This window comes from Cervus elaphus, chromosome 16 (genome assembly GCF_910594005.1).
Source record: "Cervus elaphus chromosome 16, mCerEla1.1, whole genome shotgun sequence".
In the NCBI taxonomy this organism is placed as follows: domain Eukaryota; kingdom Metazoa; phylum Chordata; class Mammalia; order Artiodactyla; family Cervidae; genus Cervus; species Cervus elaphus.
This window is the reverse complement of record NC_057830.1, coordinates 1,970,115-1,988,478: the sequence shown is the minus strand read 5'-3', so window position 1 is coordinate 1,988,478 and position 18,364 is coordinate 1,970,115. Positions and strand designations below refer to the sequence as shown.

General features: G+C 50.0%; 1 protein-coding gene and 1 long non-coding RNA gene across 5 annotated transcripts; both read left to right on the top strand.

The window, feature by feature from the left end:
* The first annotated feature begins 686 nt into the window (after positions 1-686).
* On the top strand, positions 687-17,782 carry LOC122710255. 2 transcript variants are annotated; one of them, XR_006345863.1, is made up of 3 exons: positions 687-698; positions 15,665-15,670; positions 17,556-17,782. It is a non-coding gene; the product is annotated as an uncharacterized LOC122710255 (long non-coding RNA). The 2 variants fall into 2 exon arrangements; XR_006345864.1 differs by lacking the exons at positions 687-698; positions 15,665-15,670 and adding an exon at positions 1,637-1,649.
* RNASEH1 (ribonuclease H1) lies at positions 4,693-14,439 on the top strand. Of its 3 annotated transcripts, none has more exons than XM_043927925.1 (9): positions 4,693-4,913; positions 5,963-6,078; positions 8,579-8,737; positions 10,481-10,580; positions 11,417-11,471; positions 11,819-11,903; positions 12,363-12,487; positions 13,609-13,699; positions 14,089-14,439. In XM_043927925.1, the coding sequence occupies exons 1-8, from the start codon at positions 4,783-4,785 to the stop codon at positions 13,693-13,695; spliced, it is 858 nt and encodes a 285-aa protein (XP_043783860.1). In that variant the 5' UTR covers positions 4,693-4,782; the 3' UTR covers positions 13,696-13,699; positions 14,089-14,439. The 3 variants fall into 3 exon arrangements, with proteins under 3 accessions (XP_043783860.1, XP_043783861.1, XP_043783862.1); XM_043927926.1 differs by having other exon boundaries at positions 4,697-4,913; positions 8,600-8,737; XM_043927927.1 differs by lacking the exon at positions 8,579-8,737 and having other exon boundaries at positions 4,697-4,913.
* Positions 17,783-18,364: the final 582 nt, after the last annotated feature.

The window sequence follows — 18,364 nt, the reverse complement described above, 5'->3', positions numbered from 1 at the left end:
GGGTTAAGTTTGAGTGTATCTTTCTTTTCCTTTATTCAGACTAGTTTCAGGGAATTAGGGGAGGTGGATTTGGGCACGTACGCTTAGGGTATATAAGGTTTTCATGAAAACTGGTCGAGGTCCTTGGCTAAGAGGAGATTCTGCCTTGGCCCCGCTGGTGTAACAAACTGCACTCCACTATCTGCATTGTCCTTCTGAGTGAGTGTTTCCCGGAATGCGTGGCTGCAATACTAGACATGCTCTGGAGCCTTCTCTGGCCCCTGTAGGGACAAGAAAAGTGATGGCCTTAAACAAACAGACTGCCAGGTATTTCTCCAGCAAAGATGGGGTTATTCGGGGTCAGCAGAGAAGTGCAGTTCAGGATCTGCCACCGTGGTGAGCCATGTGGAGTTCCGGCACAGTGAGGGAAAGAGAGTGCTTCTATGGAGAAGAGGGAGGTGGGGGCGGGGGGGCTGTGGAAGACAGTCTGTGGCTGTTTGCTGGCCGAGTCTCTGCCGGGAAAGAAGAGAAGTCCTCTTCCTCTTGGGCTCTGCCATTGTCGCAGGGCAGGAGAGATCCCATTCTGGTCTCCCAGGTCTATTTAAGGTTTCTGCTAATTAACTTTTTACACTGGGTAGTTCTGGCCCAGGACAGAATACTGCCAGGGCAGAGGGTGCAGTTAAACAATCAAGATCAGTTCTCCTTTAAAAAGTTAACTTGTTTATTGTATAAAAGTCCCCGTGAGAAGGGATCCTGTGTTGGGAATGCTTTATCTTAGCTCTGTGAGGCAGAAAGCCTAGAGGTCAAGGGGGAGAGAGAGTTTAGACTTAAACAATTCCCTTCCCTGCAGATCACAACTCCTGATGTTCATAATAAAATGACAAAAGATGAGTTACTGATGAGTCCTTGACTGTAAAATGAATTTATGGACCTGCCTGTCTGATCAAGAATTAATGGACTGAATTTAACAGAAGGTTTTCTCTCCCCTCCACTTAGAGCTGGCAGGATTTTTATTGTATTATCTATCAGCCAATGTAAGGAGCATGTGAGTAAAATAAATGTGCAAGCCTGTAATGAATGTGAAAATCTTATGCATTTAATTGAAGCGAGGTCACTGGCTTCTTCTGGAGAGTCTCAAGGTCACTTTTCCCGTATTACAATAGGTGGCCTGTAGAAATACTGGTGAACTATCAGTAGGCAGATGGTGGTTGCTGAGATATTAATATCTAAATTATAGAAATATTAATACATTTGATTTTTATCACAAACTGATTACTTGCTCATCTTCAATATATCTCATCAAATGCAACACCATTTTTCCTGGGCATCTTCATGAAACACGCACAAGATGAAAAGAATTGGTGCGTTTGTGGACACGCTGTGTATCGACCACATTATCCACACACAGTCTGGATACTCAGCCACCGGACATGGCAGCAGCATCTCCATTTTTCAAACCATAGAACAGAGACTTTAAGCAACTCACTGAATTAATACAGCTGGAAATTGTGGGGCTGAAATTTTCAGTCAACATTGTGAACTTCACAGCTCAGGGGCAGAGAGCAGCAGATCTGGGGGGGCCGAGTCACAGCCGCACTGCATCACTTCTGCCACTCAGCCCCACCCCCCACCCCTGGGCAAATATCCCCAGGCAGTATCTTCCGACTCTGGTCCAGGGCTCAGTACCTTATTGAGAATGGGCCAGTTTTTGCCCAGGGTAAGTAAAGTCACACGCTTGGAGCCAGAGATTAAGATAAAAAAACATTTACAGTTATCAGTCAACAAAAATGCCAGAAGAAACAGTTTTCTAATTGCAGAAAGCCACTCAGATGATTTTCTGAACATGCTCAGATAATTCAAACAACTTTGTAGGGATGATGAGTACTCTGTGATAAAGGACCACAGTCAGCTAACTTACACGAAAAAACAAGTCTTAATTAAGTAGGTCGGACCCAAGGGTCAAGCTAGTGGGAGGCGGGCAGCAGTCAGGCAGCACTTTTCCAGGGGCCCAGCCTCTTTCCTCCTCCAGGCAACACTGCAGTCCACAGCTGTGTCTATCTCCTGCACAACTGTTATCATTTCATATCTGGCTGACAATCCCAGTTCTTTTCAAGCTTTGAAGGTACTTGCTTTTGACTCACTGCCCTGACTTACTTCCACTTCAGCTTCTCAATCAGAAGTCAGCTCTTCCAGGTGCCACCTGTGTCCACAATTTAACCTGTACCACTGGGAGGAGGTAATTGAGTGATGCGTCTAAAGAAAGTAGGTCAAAAGTAACATTTCCAAGGCCCTGGTCTGTGCATACCAGGAGGCCACAGGAGCTCCCGAGGCCCTGGGCAAAGGGAGAATGAACAATCTCAAGAACGGGCTCCTGAGAGCGGTCACTGGTCCGTCCCTAACTCTCATCATATATTCACGGAAGAGATGTGGCCATCAATCATTACTTGATTTTTAAGGGCAACTTTTTTGAAAGAAGCTACCTTGAAGTGCAATAACAACAGGGACGAGCAATGGACAAGAGCCAATTTAAATTAGTAAAGCTGAAATTTTTTAAATGGGTATTTATTGAGTTCACAGGCAAGAACACACTGATCACACGTTTGCTGCTCCTTCTTCCTGGAGTATCAGACTTCCTTCTCTGCCTAACTCACCTGAGTGAACGCTCCTTTTATCCTTCAAATCTTACTCTTGCACTACTGCGTTCCCTGGCCCCCCAGGCACTGGCTCACTCCCCCTGCCTGGCACACACTTTTCTCTTGAGATGTCATCTGTCTGTTCACAGGCCTATCTCTGTCTTGTCAATTTTGTATCCCCGGGGCTTGGGTCACACAGCATAGGTGTTCAGTAACATTTGTTGAACTGAAGACTTCAAGAAAGTTGTTTTTGTTCAGTTGCTAAGTCCTGTCTGACTCTTTTTGACCCCATGAGCTGAAGCACTCAGGCTTCCCTGTCCTTCAGTATCACCCTGAGTTTGCTCAAACTTGTCCACTGAATCAGTGATGCCATCCAACCATCTCATCCTATGTCATCCCCTTCCTCTGCCCTCAATCTTTCCCAGCATTGGGGCCTTTTCCATTGAGCCGGCTCTTCACATCAGGTGGCCAAAATATTGAAGCTTCAGCATCAGTCCTTCCCGTGAATATTCAGGACTGATTTCCTTTAGGATGGACTGTTTTGAAAATTAGGTAGATTAAAATTATTATTTGAAAAGGAAGGCTTGTCAATGGAGAGGACTTTTAAAGAAGTCCATTTGCTTACAGAACAAAATGTGAAATATTGGGTAGATTATAGTCTAAGATGCCACCCTTATGGCAGAAAGTGAAGAAGAACTAAAAAGCCTCTTGATGAAAGTGAAAGAGGAGAGTGAAAAAGTTGGCTTAAAGCTCAACATTCAGAAAACTAACATCATGGCATTTGGTCCCATCACTTTATGGCAAATAGATGGGGAAACAGTGGAAAGAGTGGCTGACTTTATTTTTCTGGGCTCCAAAACCACTTCAGACGGTGATTGTAGCCATGAAATTAAAAGACGCTTACTCCCTGGAAAGAAAGTTATGACCAACCTATACAGCATATTAAAAAGCAGAGACATTACTTTGTCAACAAAGGTCCGTCTAGTCAAGGCTATCATTTTTCCAGTAGTCATGTATGGATGGGCGAGTTGGACTATAAAGAAAGCTGAGTGATGAAGAACTGATGCTTTTGAACTGTGGTGTTGGAGAAGGCTCTTGAGAGTCCCTTGGACTGCAAGGAGATCCAACCAGTCCATCCTAAAGGAGATCAGTCCTGGGTGTTCATTGGAGGGAGTGATGTTGAGGTGGAAACTCTAATACTTTGGCCACCTGACGTGAAGAGCTGACTTATCTGAAAAGACCCTGATGCTGGGAAAGTTCGAGGGCAGGAGGAGAAAGGGACGACAGAGGATGAGGTGGTTGGATGGCATCACCGACTCAATGGACATGGGTTTGGGTGGACTCTGGGAGTTGGTGATGGACAGGGAGGCCTGGAGTGCTGCGGTTCATGGGGTCACAAAGGGTTGGACACGACTGAGCGACCGAACTGATAGTCTAAGAGAATATTCTAAGACATTAGCGTTCCAATAAATTTCCCCTTGGGTCTCAGCGCGTTAAGTACTGGACATCCCTCTGGTTACAGCGCCTGGGTGGAGGTGGGGCAACGTGCCCCCCCCCCCCCCCAACTTGAGGAGGCCATGGAGGCGGCGGCGGGGTGCGGGCTCACCCCCTTTCCCCCTCTCTCTCTCTGCCGCACCCACCCCTCTTTTCCCTTGTAGACCCCAATGTCTTTCCAGCCAGGACAACAGTGGGTGAGTAGACCAGCCCATCCGCGTGCCTGGCTGGCCCCGAGTGTACCCCGCACCCCGGGAAAGCCCCGGAAGACGGAGGGCTGGCCTGGGGCCGGGGGCTGGGGACCAGCCCAGCGCGCAGAGCCTCCAGCGCCCACCACAGCACCAGACCCCCTGAACGGCTACCAGGGGCGCAGGCGGGCGAGAGCCGGGCGGCACGGCCCCCACCAGGCCCCGCCCCCAGACCTCTCCGCGGGGCCCCGCCCCGGAAGTCCCTGCCCCCGCTTCTGTCCCCTGGGCCCGGACCCCGCGACTTCCGCCCAGGTCTCGTCCTCACGGACATCCGGCAAACTGACGAGTCAGAAGAGCGCTTGGCTCTGGGCCCCACCCTCGGCACCGGGATTTGCGTCATCTCCCTGCGCCGCCGCCGGAAGTTCGGGCTCTGTGATGGTGGCGCTCGGCCGGGAGCTGAGGTGGTCGGCGGCGGCCGGGCATGAGCGATGACCCGACTCCTGGGCGTGGTGCACAGAGTGGCTTTGGCCATTGTGGGCTGCAGTAGCCCGAGCTGCCGCAGTCTTGCCATGTTCTATGCCGTGAAGAGGGGCCGCAAGGCCGGAGTCTTCCTGACCTGGTGAGCAAGCCGCACCTCGCGGCCCAAGGCGGTGTGGGCGGCTTCGCGGCGAGGGGGCGGCAGTCACCCCCTGGAGCCCGCGCGGCCCTCTCTTGGGGTAGGCGCGTGGGGACCCTGACGTCGTCGGCCTCGGTTCCGTTTCGTGTTTGCTGGGAGTATCAGAAACGTCATTTACAGTCAGGGGGTGACCAGAGGATTATTTCTATTTAATCCTTCCTGGTGACTCAGACGGTAAAGCGTCTGCCTACAATGGGGGAGACCCAGGTTCAATCCTTGGGTCGCGAAGATCTCCTGGAGAAGGAAATGGCAACCCACTCCAGTATTCTTGCCTGGAAAATTCCATGGACTGATAAGCCTGGTAAGCTACAGTCCATGGAGTCATAAAAGAGTCGGACACGACTGAGTGACATCACTTCACTTCTTCCCTTCTTTTGCACGCAAAGAGTTTCCAAACGGTGACACATAATGGAGCTCAACGCCTAATGTCATCTGCTTTTAAAAAGAGAAATTCTTGTCAACTAGTGTTTATATCCCCATAACAATCCTGTGAATTAGATGGGATTCTCATTTTTGGGTGCAGTTACTGTGTTACAGAAATTCAGGTGGCGAGTAAGTGACAGATGTAGGTCTTGAACCCAGGTGTTATGATTCCAGGACCAAGACTCTTCCCCCTGCATTATCGAGGTCTGTTACCTGTGTATGTGTTGTGAGTGCCCAGTGTTTCCCCCTGCAGCTATGCTGTGAGGAAGAGGCACCTCAGAAGCTGATCTCTATGTTGTAATGAAGTGATTAAAGACTCAAAAGTTCTAATATGCTTTGAGGAAGGCTACTTATGGTGTGAGTGTACTGTCTGGCTGGCACATAGCATGAAACAGGGTGAAGGGTTGGACATGCAAGATATACTACAAACACTAAGGCATGATCCTTTGCCTCTGAGGAGCTGACAGCCTCACCGTTTTTCACACTGTTCCCAACCTGAGAAAGTCGTCCATTAAAAAGTAGGGTAAATAACAGAGCAGGGAAGGTGGTAACACTGCCTTTTGTTTCAGGGATGAATGCAGAGCACAGGTGGACCGGTTTCCTGCAGCCAGATTTAAGAAGTTTGCCACAGAGGAGGAAGCCTGGGCCTTTGTCAGAAGGTCTGCAAGCCCCAGTGATTCAGGAGGTACAGCTCACATCTTTGTGACATTTTAGTTTGTTGAACGGAGACTGCAATGGCAACCCAATCCAGTACTCTTGCCTGGAAAATCCCATGGACGGAGGAGCCTGGTGGGCTGCAGTCCATGGGGTCCCTACGAGTTGGACACGACTGGGCAACTTCACTTTCACTTTTCACTTTCATGCATTGGAGAAGGAAATGGCAACCCACTCCAGTGTTCTTGCCCAGAGAATCCTAGGGATGGTGGAGCCTGGTGGGCTGCCGTCTATGGGGTCGCACAGAGTCGGACACGACTGAAGTGACTTAGCAGCAGCAGCAGCCTGTTCAAAGCTTGTCAAAGCCCAGGATTCTCTTGATCTATATGTTGCGGTGGTGGTTCAGTTGCTAAGTCTGCCACTCTTTGTGACTGCATGGACTGTAGCATGCCAGGCTCCTCTGTCCTCTGCTATGCTCTATATAGCTACTCTTCTAAACACAGAGAGGAGGTATTTTGGTCGTTTCCATTTTACAGATTAGGAAGTGGGCTGAAAGCATTTTAGCTGGGGACTGCGGTTGGTAACAGTGTTAGAGACAAGCCAGGACTCAGACGCCCATCCAGGCCCTCACTGCGCTTGATCCCGCCTTTGAGAATACGCGCTCTTGTTCGTGGGTTGAATGGGCTCTAATTGTAAAATGACGAATGTAGTTCTTTTCCCAGCATGCACCTCTGTGGCATTTCCTTTTTACCTTAGACGGAGTCCTGCAATTGGAACTTCCCCCAGTTCACGTGTTAGAAAGTAGTTAATTGACGTTTAAGGACTAACATAAGCGACACTGAGAGTGACTAATTTAGAGCACAAAAGTTTAAACTGTAACCTACCCTGAAGAAGTGTTTTTTATTTTCATGAACTTTACTCAGGCATTTTTTACGGCAGTGGATGAAGGCTGAGAGGAGACTATTTCAAATCAGCTTCTTTTGAGCAGTCTCTGGAGCTCACTGAGGTGCTCAAGCTTTGAACAAGTGCTCCTCTGGGCTGTCGTGACCATTTTGGGCAGAGCGGGGTTCTGGGAGAGGCAGGTCCTGCTAGGAATCTGCCCTGAAATGTGAGTTTCCGAAGTAGAGGAGACCCACCCTCCTGTGTGGCTGCTGCCGCCTCCATCTGCCAGCAGCCTTTCAACAAGGGTGTGATGTGACAGTTCCATTTTCTCCCCAGGTGGGAAATCAGCTTGGTATAGAAAGCTAGTTTGGAAGTATCAGTCTTGTCTTGGCTGGGTCCTTTTTCTTTTTTTTGAGATTTATTTTTGGCTGTGCTGGGTCTTCCTTGATGCAAGGCCATGCTCCCTAGTTTCGGTAAGTGGGGATAACCCTTGGTTGTGGAGCATGGGCCCCAGGCGCGTGGGCGTTTGTAGTTGTGCTGCAGGGGCTTAGTTGCCCCTTGGGCACGTAGGGTTTTCCCAGACCAGGGATCAAACCTGTAACCCTTGTATTGGCAAGCAGACTCAATCACTGGACCACCAGGGAAGTCCCCTAGAGGAGTATTTTCAAGGTAAATATGAGGAAATACAAGTGCATCAGAGTGGAAATACCAGTGTTGCTCTGGAGGTAGTGGAAACTTCCCTCCAGTTCTGCCAGGCTGGCCTTAGCATTCCTCTGAGACGTGTGGGGCGAGAGGCTGTGCCAGGCAGGAGGCTTCAGCCGATGCCTGTCTAGTCAGTGCTCAGTAAATGCACTGGTTTAGGGGTTAGGGTAGGAAATGCCTTCCAGTGTTGGGTTAAGGTGGTGGTTTTCGAGATCTCCTCTGTGTTCTTATTTCTGCTCCATGAAAGGGAAGTGCAGGGAAAGCGGCTTCAGGTCACCGAGTGCCTCCTTGTACAGCGGCTGTGATGGGTGAAGTCATTTGACGGAGTTCACAGCTGATGAAAGGTAGAGCTCAGATAGAAACCAGTTGTTTGAATCCTGGTCTCGTTCTTCTGCGTCAGCTGCCATAAGTACATGAAAGAGTTAAGCGAGCTATAGCCTGAGTGGGTATGAGTATCCCTTGAGGGTCACCCTCGGGTCCACTCTGGAGGGAGCGCTCGGCCAGTGCCCCCCTCCACCCCCCGTGCAGTGCCCACCAGTGCTGTCCCTGCGGGGCCCCAACCCCGATACCTTTTGGCTTCCACTTCCCTTTCTTAATATGTCCCATTGTCTGTTCTCAGCTTATGTAGAAAAACTAGGTCCTTGTTTTCTCTTGGGAAAGAGCCTCTCAGATTTTCAAACTTTGAGCCCTAGAGGGTTTAGCACCCATGGTATCTCTACCGTCTGCATGGCGACCAGCGTTCTTCTTTAGCAGAAGCTTTGCTGTGGTCTTCACCCTGCCCTTGTGGAGCTTCTTAAGGAAAATTTAGAGTCATTTTCCAGGACATTAGTCTTTCCCTTTTTACAGAGCCCCACACAGGGTGTTTACGCCTGACTTGGTGAGTTTCTGGATTCTCCATCATTTCATGTTGTGTTGTTTCCAGTTTTTGAATAGACTCTATCTTTCAGGGCAAAAAGCTAAACACGTAGAAGAACCACAAGTGAAAGCAAGCAAGCGACTCCGTGAGCCCTTGGATGAGGGTGAAAAGGCAGAGCCGTGTGCAAAGCACGTGAGACAGAGCACAGAGACACCATCTCCAGTTAGCAAAGACACCTTTTCTTACATGGGTATGTCTGTCTGGAATTTTTAAAATTTTGGTAGTGTAATTGTTTATGTGTAAAAACTTTTTCCACTTCATAAGGGAAATTTGAGCTGATGTGTAACATTCTTACCTGAAAAAGTTATTTAAAAATCTCTGAGGTCACTATTTTATAATCAGTCAAATGGTGCAGAATTATTAGAATTTTAGACATTCACTGAAAACTGTTATATAAGCTACACATAAAAAACTCTGTGATCTTTGTAAACACCATTGTTCTCTATGGACACAGTATTTCTGGTCCCTAAAAAATGCAAAGACTTCAGCTCTCCAGATAAGAAAGGCCCTGGACAGAGCTCCTTTGCATGCTGACTGGCGCCAGTATCTTAGCATTTACGTGCCGTCTTTGCAAAACAGACATGATTCTGTCGTCTCCTGTGAAGCAAGATAGTTGTGAGTGTCTCCTGTGCCTTTAACTCTAGGAATCAAGTGTTTGTATTTAGTGACTTACGGTACATGAGTCTCCTTTTTGTCTTTTACATGTCTAAATAAAAAACACGAATAAGTAGCAATTTTTATATAAATCAGTGTATTTGGGGGTTCCAAGTTTTCCCAAAGAAGAAGCCATTTTAAAATTCAAAAGTGAAAAAAATAAATAAAATTCAAAAGTGAAGTCGCTCAGTCCTGTCCGACTCTTTGCGACCCCGTGGACTGTAGCCTACCACGCTCCTCCGTCCATGGGATTTTCCAGGCAAGAGTACTATTCAAGGGAATTATAAATTCAAGGGAAACCAGTAAAAAAAGTTTGGTCAGACCGTGTGGAAACTGTGTTTGAAGTTATATGAAAAGCAGAATCAAATGGTTTAGATCAAGTGAGGCAGATACTTGTGGGTGACTGGGAGATGAGTGTGCCCAGCGTACCAGCAGGTGCCTGAAGTGCGAGGGTCCCCGACTCAGTGCCTGATGGGTCCTCACAGTGGGCACAGAGCCCAGGACCCAGGAGGCCGTCATACTGAGCGTCTCGTTCACTAGACCGTGGTCTCCAAGGCTCCCAGCCCCACCCTCTCACGCCTCACCTCCACCCCGCTTGCCTTCGCCTGTTTAGTCTGCCCTCTGCCGCACGCCGCACAGACACGGCTTCTGCTGCCCCACACCCCTGCTCCCCGGCGCCTGGTAGCCCAGGGCCCCCGGCCTTGCTGAGTGCCCTGCTGGCCGTCAGCGGCCTGAGAGTCACTCCTGCTCTGCCTTGTTCTTTATACAGCGTTGGTGTGTTGATCAAACTCTTTTGGTGGAAAGAAGCAAACAGAACCACAGTTCACTGTAGCAAAAGGCCCAAGACAAAAGTTAGGCCCGCATTTGTCAGAGGACTTGCCCTTCAGGCAGGGAGGTCTTCATCACCGTCAAGGCACTGGTGTCTGCAGGGGCCGCTTCGGGGGTAAACGCACCCCCGACCCCTGTGGGGAGGGGGCGGTGGCATTGCTTGTTGGCCTCTGAAGCAAGCATTGTAAACAGCAGCAGGTTCTGGGTTTACAGAGCAATCGCTTTCACTTGAACTTGCCCAGCAGGCAGGACTGAAATATGAGTGGATTCCAAGCAGGAAGTGTCAAGTGCCCCCGTGCGGCATTAGTAATGTTCTCCTGCACAGAAAACTTCTGAAGCGTAAATACCCTCTTGAAGTAGAATGCTAACTCAACTGTAGTAAATCTTTTAGATGAATTCCAGTTTTTCATAACGCTGATCCCTTGACGCTCACTCGGTCTCCCACTCACAGGGGACTCTGTGGTCGTCTACACCGACGGCTGCTGCTCCAGTAACGGGCGCAAGAGGGCCCGAGCGGGAATCGGCGTTTACTGGGGGCCGGGCCATCCTCTGTAAGTAAGCCAGAAAAGCGGCTTTTACTAAGCTTCACAGGTAACTGAGTCATGCTTCAAAACCTGGGAAAGGATGAGGCAGCGTCTGCCACTGTTTGATTATTTGGAGGCGTTGGCAGGGCTAGCAGGAGGGTCCCGAGCCCCTGGGAAGTGGTTTTCGCAAGGATGCACCAGGGGCGGCTCACCAGATTGGGACCCTGTGTCCCCGCCACTCTTGAAGATGAGTGAGCTTAGAGGTGACCCGTGGTTTTCAAAAGACAGAGAGTCAGGGTGAGGGGAAGCGAGATTGTTCACATACGCCTGCCCCACGTGCGGAAGAACTTGAGTAACTGACGGGTCGGAATTCACGTGAAGGAGGGATTGGATCCCTGTGAAGTAGCCGCTCACTGGTGTCCAGGTTCCCGAGCGGCCCCGGCGGGAGCGGGGTCAGCCGCGCGGCGTGCTGCTCTCGTGCTTCCTGGCCTGTCCGTCCGCCACCTCCACTTGATGCCTCACTTAGCCTTGAGTCCTCCACGGGGTGGCGAGCTCGGGTGGTGTGAGCATCCAGAGGGGTAGTACCCAACCAGGACCACACGCTGGTGAGTTTCAGGTCCAGAAATTAATCTCGGGTTTTGCCTCCTGGTCCAGGGTTCCCCTACAAGACCACACCATAGCGCTTCTCAATAAAATGTAGGGTTTCTTGGTTTGATTTTTAAACGCTGTGTTCTTGAATGATGCTTTCATGTTTCATTTAAAAAATGTATACAAGCCTGTTAGCCATTAAGAGACTTATAGAATGAATCACTTTGAGAATTAGTGTTATAATTTTATTTTCCTTTGTACTGTTTTGAAACCAGAAATGTAGGAATTAGACTTCCTGGGCGACAGACAAACCAAAGAGCAGAGATTCATGTAAGTTACTGAATCTGTTTTTCTACCAAATGTGTCAGTTTATCGTTCTTACCTGTTGACTAGAACATATCAACGAACTCTCTACTCTCCGTGTATGTAAGATACTCAGAGTCCAGAAGTTTGGGGCAATAACAGTCCTGATGAACAGGATATTTCTAGAAAAATGATAAAACTTGTTTCAAATAGATGTCTAAACAGGAGAATTGTATGTGTAGCATTATTTCACATAGACAATATTATCTTTACAATTAGCACAGGAAAAGGAATTTAAATTTTTTGGTAATTTTGAGCAACAGTGTCGAAAGTTGAATGGTCTTTTCAGCATGAAACTGGTGTGTTTCTTCAAGGCAGCCTGCAAAGCCATCGAGCAAGCCAAGGCTCAGGACATCACTAAGCTGGTTCTCTGCACGGACAGTATGTTTACCATCAACGGTAAGCGGTCATGTTTGCCTTCTCCTAGGGTTTTTGGAATAATTATGCAGGGCAGTAGGTGTTTCCTTCCCTGGAGGAGGTGTGGTGTCAGGGCGGGACCCAGGCGGTAGGGGATGGCGCTGGTGTGTTGGGGGTGAAGGAGGCCCGCACTGGTCCGGGGTTGGCCCCAGAGGCTCGGCCGTGATGGGCATGTGCACTTCCTCTGGGAAGTTCTGCACGTGGGACCACGACTGCGAGGGGCTGTGGGGTTGTGGAGGAGCGGGGAGGAAGCGGGGCCTCAGCCCCAGAGCCGCAGGTTGTAGGTTGAGTGGAGGGATGGAGGAGCCAGCGCACGGCCCCGTGGGAAGGAAGGTCCAGACAGTGACTCGGGTGCCAGCGGAGCGGCGGTCAGAGGGCCGTCTAGGGAGGAGGGAGGAGCTGCGCGTGCGGGAGGGACCTCTGAGCGTGCGTGTCGTCCAGGCATCACCACCTGGGTGAAGGGCTGGAAGCAGAACGGCTGGAGGACCAGCACCGGGAAGGAGGTGACCAACAAGGAGGACTTCGCGGAGCTGGAGCGGCTGGCGCGGGGCATGGACATTCAGTGGGTGAGTGCCGGGCCGCACGCTCGCCGCTCGGGCTGCGAGGACCAGGGGAATCAATGAGCTGGAGCGGCAGTGGTTTGGGGAGTGACGTGATGACCTGGGTCCAGGCGGCAGCGACACGGACGGCAGTGTGTGTGAGAGCGCCCCGTGAGGAGTGCTGCTGCTGCAGGCGGGCCCACCGCGAGAGCCGCCTGTGAGCGTCAGCTCCTGGTTTCTTTGGGGTGGCTGTCACGTCAGTTAAACCAATGTATAATGTGTCTCGTTAAGAACGTAGTTGCGTGCTAAAACTTTAGTAATGTGATTTTTTTTCTTATGCTAGGTCACTTTTATTAAAATTACCTTTTTTTTTTTTGCTTTTTGTTTTATGTTGGAGTATAGCTGATTAACGATGGGGTGGTAGTTTCAGGTGGACAGCAGGCTCGGCCCTGTATATACACTGGATGTATATGTATCCATATCCAATGGAGAATATATATTCATTCTCCCTGAAAGTTAAAAGTCCAGTCACTTTCTCAACCCTACCTGGCTCTCCCAGCCCAGGACCCTCTTGACCATTCGGCAACCTGTTTGGCATTTAAACTTGCCTTTCAGGGACTTCCCTGGTGGTCCGGGGGTCAGGACTCCGTGCTTTCACTGCTGAGGGCATGAGTTTGATCCCTGGTCCGGGAACTAAGTCCCGCAAGCCTTGAGGTTCAGCCAAAAAATAAAATAAAAAAATTAGTAAACTTGCCTTTCAGCAACCTAAGTGCAAACAGTGGTTCAGTTACACGAGGGCACCCCTTCCGTGTAGCAGCCCTGAGGGAGAGTAAGGGGGGGGGTGTGTGTGTGTGAGACATACATTCCATCCATGCCTCTACTCTGCCTGGAAAGCTCACCATTAAGTGGGAAAAAACCAACACAGCGCTGAAGCCCCGTCTGGGAGAAACAGTGGGTCTCTGCCGGCGCGTCTGGTGCTCGGGTGCGGTGGGCACACGCCTTGGGCTGCTCCGAGCTGCGCTGAGGGGGCTGAAGGGGCCCCGCGCTCGCCCTCTCTGAGGGGTTGGCTCCTACTGCAGTGAGCGTGTAGTCATGTGCTGCTTGTGTAAAACACTGGTAAGAATGAAAGGAAACATTTTACTTAACAGATGCATGTTCCTGGCCATTCGGGATTCAGAGGCAACGAAGAGGCGGACAGATTGGCGAGAGAAGGCGCGAAGCAGCCCGCAGACTGAGCAGGTGCTGTAGCTCCTGGAAACCCTAAGCCGTGGCCCCTGTCCCCCCGTGTCCCCTTTACTTTCCGGGGTGAAGAATACAGCTACAGGCTGGGCCCCACCGTCTGTGGGCAGACCCGCCTTTCAGGCTGAACCCAGAAGGCGGGCTGGCGGTCTGTGGTGTGTGCAGTAAAGCCGGTTGGATGGTTCATAAACTGAACATCCGTTCAGATTTGAGAATTTTGTGAGATCTTAGCATTATGCTTTATCGGGCTTGATACTGTTCTCATTAGCTGTATTGCAGTTTGGACAAAAATGTCAGGGCCTTGGTTTCACAAGGACGAGGTCGTCACGGGTTTAAAAACGCAGGCGAGAAGTCTAGGTGTTTTCTGAAAGCGTTCATTTGCCTTCCAGTCGGCGGGATGGAGTCAGGACTCTCGGGTGGACCTGTGCCTTCGTGGGGCTGGAGGAAGGTGCAGCCCCCCCCCACGACCCACGACCCAGGACCCAGGACCAAGACCCAGGACCCATGCCCAGCCAAGGGGACGTGGCTGCGCCTGGTGGGCATGAGGGGGGCCGCCTGCTCCTGCGGTCACGGCGTCTGAAGACCGTGGTTGTAGATGAATGCTGTAAAAGTGTCTTTGGTTATTTTTGTTAAAAGCACCTTGAAAATGAAAAACTTTAACGTTGTTTTTTTCTTCTATTAGAAATTTTGTCATAAAAGCATGCAGAAAATGATACAAAATAAATGGACAGCTTATTGAATTACTGTTACTACTACTACAAACACCGTTACCATTATGACGATTACTGCAAGGCGAACATCCTTGTGACCACCCCCCGGGCCAAGAAAGAAAACCTGGCCTGGCGCCTCCATGCACAGCACCCCCCCGCCTCCCCGAACCAACCCCACTTCTACAGAGGCGACTTCCTGCTTTTCTCCGGGCAATTTAGTCTGCTAATTCTTTACCTTGATGTTTCTTTTTTTTTTTTAATTTATTTTTAACTGGAGGCTAATTGCTTTACAACATTGTGTTGGTTTCTGCCTCACAACACAGGAACCAGCCTTCAGGATATGTATGTCCCCTCCCTCCTGAACCTCCCCTGCCCGCTAACTTGACATTTCTTGAGTTTCTTTAATTCACAGGTTCTGCCTCAATCCATGGTCTCCCTACAGTTTATCTGTTGAAGAGCCTGAGCAATCCGCCCTGCCGGTTCCCACTCTGAGATCTGTTACTTCCCGTCTTGGGCCGTCCAGCGTGTTCCCGCGCCTCTGTCCCCGGTTGGCAGTGGGCCCCTCCCATGGGCGTGTGTGTCCCGGGCGCTCATCAAAAGGCGGCAGCGGCTTCATCCTTCCCGCCCGGGCAGCTGCAGCGCTCAGGGCCCGGGTCCGTTAAATCTCACAGGTGGCAGAAGGCTGATACCCTGTCATTCTGCTTGTCTATTAGCTGGAATGGTTTCAGAAGCTCTGTCCCCTCATCTGATTTTGGTTCCAGGGGGTAGAGGTCACATACGAAAGCCAGGATAAGTGCTAAGATTGGCTCCCTGTCATCCTGAGAAGGTGACCAGTTAGGGGTTTTTCTCTGTGTGTTTCTATAACATGTAAAGGTACGTATCGCTCATGAACTCAGTACTTGAGCCGCCTTGGTGGATTCCAGTCCAGGCACCCAGCTTGCAGCTGGGGGGAGCCTTTCAGTTGGCTCTTGATTGCTCTTCATGTTCACGTGCGTACATTTCCTGCTGGTCCGTCTCCAGCTGCAATCTGGGTTTCCTGTTTGGGGGAGATTTTATGTTTTTGTGTCTCTAACGAGGGCCTCAGTTGCGCCTGTGTTCCCTCTGGGGTTTAGATGTGTCCTGTCATATCCCAGGGCCGGGCGTGCCCTGCCAGCATCTCCTGGATTAGGGTCGTGGGGGCTGAGGGCCCCCAGGGAAGTCAGTCCAGGCACCACTGCAGTTCAGCAGCTTCAAGAAATCAGGGTCTTACAGTCAGGGATGTGTTGCTCTTTAGCGGTATTTTAACTCCTCAGGGCCTGAGAATTAGCTGCATTATTTTGGCTGGGGTGGGGGGGGTCTTAATTTGTTGGCATAGGTGACTCGATCCACAGGCAGTGTCTTAGGTCTGGGGTGCTGACATCCTGCCACGGCGCACCCTGCCCTGAGTTTGGAGGGGCTTCAGGTAGAAAACAGACCCACCTGCATGTCTCGCGGAGGGTGTGGGGTCCTGAGAGCCCAGGCAGGGGACGTTGGTTGGCATCTGGGAAGGGTGGTGGGGCTGGTGGACATGCAGGAGAACTACCCCACTCAGGACGGGACGAGACGGTGCCGGGGGGAGCGCAGCAGCTCAGTCAGGGCACAGAGCACTTCCTGGACAAGCCTGTCCAGTCATCAGGGCCCAACTGGAGGACGCTGAGCTGCATGCGAGCATGCAGGCTGCAAGGGGCTGAATCGTGCCCCCGGCACAGGGTGTGACTGGGTTTGGATGCTGAGCCTTTCCTGAGGCGGCTGCATTAAAATGAGGCTGTTTGGGTGGCCCTAGTCCACTCAGGACCCCGGGGACACCTGCAGAGGGAGGGCCACGTGAGCACATGCGGGACGGAGGCCGTCTGCAGGGCAAGGAGGAAGGCCTCTGGGAAGCCAGCTCTGCTGACATCGTCATCTTCGAGCCCAGCTCCAGGACCAAAAGGACAAAATTCTGTCTCAGCCCCAAGGCTGCAGTGTGTTGCTCTGGACGCCTGAGCAGACGGGATAGTTCTGTACATGGAAGTTGGGAAGGTTTCCAACTGGAAATGGTGACCACAGGCCGCGGGGTCACGATGACAACTAAAGACTTTCAAGGTTGTTGGCTGAACTATTCTTTGTAATTCTTCTCAGGTAACTTGTCATGTATGTTTAATACGAACACATGCAAATAGAATATAAATGTTAAGGAAGGACTTCCCTGCTGGTGCAGTGGATAAGAATCCATCTGCCAGTGCAGGAGACACGGGTTCGATCCCTGGTCTTGGAAAATCCCACGAGCCTTGGAGCAGCTAAGCACACACACCACAGCTACTCAGCCAGCACCCTAGAGCCTGGGAACCGGAGCCCCCAGTCCCTGCAAGCAGAGAGAGCCTGCGTGCAGCAACAAAGACCTAGTGTAGTCATGAGTTAGTTAATTTACAAACAGACTAAGGAAGCATCGCCTCACCTGTCAGAATGGCAGCCATCAGACAACTGTCAGGATGCAGAAACAAGGGGCCCCTCACACACTGTTGGCGGGAATGTCAATTGGTGCAGCTACCGTATGCACCTGTATGGAAAACACTATGGCAGTTTCTCAGCTAAAAATAGAACTATCCTATTACCCAGCAATTCCACTCCTGGGTGTTTATCCAAAAAAAAAAAACCAAAAGAATTTGAAAAGATAACGTGCGCCGCTATGTTCATCAGTTCAGTTCAGCTGCTCAGTCCTGTCCGACTTTTTGCGACCCCATGGACTGCAGCACTCCAGGCCTCCCAGTCCATCACCAACTTCCAGAGCTTCAAACATATCCATTGAGTTGGTGATGCCATCCAACCACCTCATCCTCTGTCATCCCCTTCTCCTGCCTCCAATCTTTCCCAGCAACAGGATCCTTCCCAATGAGTCAGTTTTTTGCATCAGGTGGCCAAAGTATTGGAGTTTCAGCTTCAGCATCAGTCCTTCCAATGAACACCCAGGACTGATCTCCTTTAGGATGGACTGGTTGGATCTCCTTGCAGTCCAAGGGACTCTCAAGAGTCTTCGCCAACACCACAGTTCAAAAGCATCAATTCTGGCACATGCAGTCATAACTACAGGGGATGGAAGTTTTAAAAAGTATATCCCAGAAGATGAAAATTTGCTTTAACAAGTGTGCCAGGCCTCTAGAAGTTAGTATGTTAAGCTGAACCAACTTGATTGGATTCGCTGTCCGTACATAGGGCTTGTTTTCCAAAGAAAAATATTGTTTAGAGTAGCAAACTTATAAGCCTGCTCAGGCATGTTGTAAAGCCGCTGGAAAAGTAACTTGGAGCAAGTTTTGTGAATGGAAATGTAGTGCTCAAGTCACATTCTGCTTTAAAAAGTTGTAACAAATACAGATGAATTTAAAAAAAAAAAAAAAAAAGCATCAATTCTTCGGCGCTCAGCTTTCTTCACAGTCCAACTCTCACATCCATACATGACCACTGGAAAAACCTTTGTTGGCAAAGTAATGTCTCTGCTTTTTAATATGCTGTCTAGGTTGCTCATAGCTTTTCTTCCAAGGAGCAAATGTCTTTTAATTTCATGGCTGCAGTCACCATCTGCATTGATTTTGGAGCCCCAAAAAATAAAGTCTGACACTGTTTCTATTGTTTCCCCATCTATTTGCCATGAAGAAATGGGACTGGGTGCCATGAACTTAGTTTTCTGAATGTTGAGTTTTAAGCCAACTTTTTCACTCTATCACTTTCATCAAGAGTCTCTATAGTTCCTTTTCGCTTTCTGTCATAAAAGTGATGTCATCTGCATATCTGAGGTTATTTCTCCTGGCAATCTTGATTCCAGCTTGTGCTTCATCCAGCCCAGCATTTCTCATGATGTACTCTGCATATAAGTTAAATAAACAGGATGACAATATACAGCCTTGACGTACTCCTTTCCCAATTTGGAGCCAGTCCATTGTTCAATGTCTGGTTCTAACTGTTG

Coding starts and splice junctions, on each gene's coding strand:
- RNASEH1 (XM_043927925.1), top strand. CDS start 4,783: ATGACCCGACTCCTGGGCGTGGTGCACAGAGTGGCTTTGGCCATTGTG. Junction 10,581..11,416: donor TGGGGGCCGGGCCATCCTCT/GTAAGTAAGCCA, acceptor TTTTGAAACCAG/AAATGTAGGAATTAGACTTC. Junction 11,904..12,362: donor CAGTATGTTTACCATCAACG/GTAAGCGGTCAT, acceptor CGTGTCGTCCAG/GCATCACCACCTGGGTGAAG.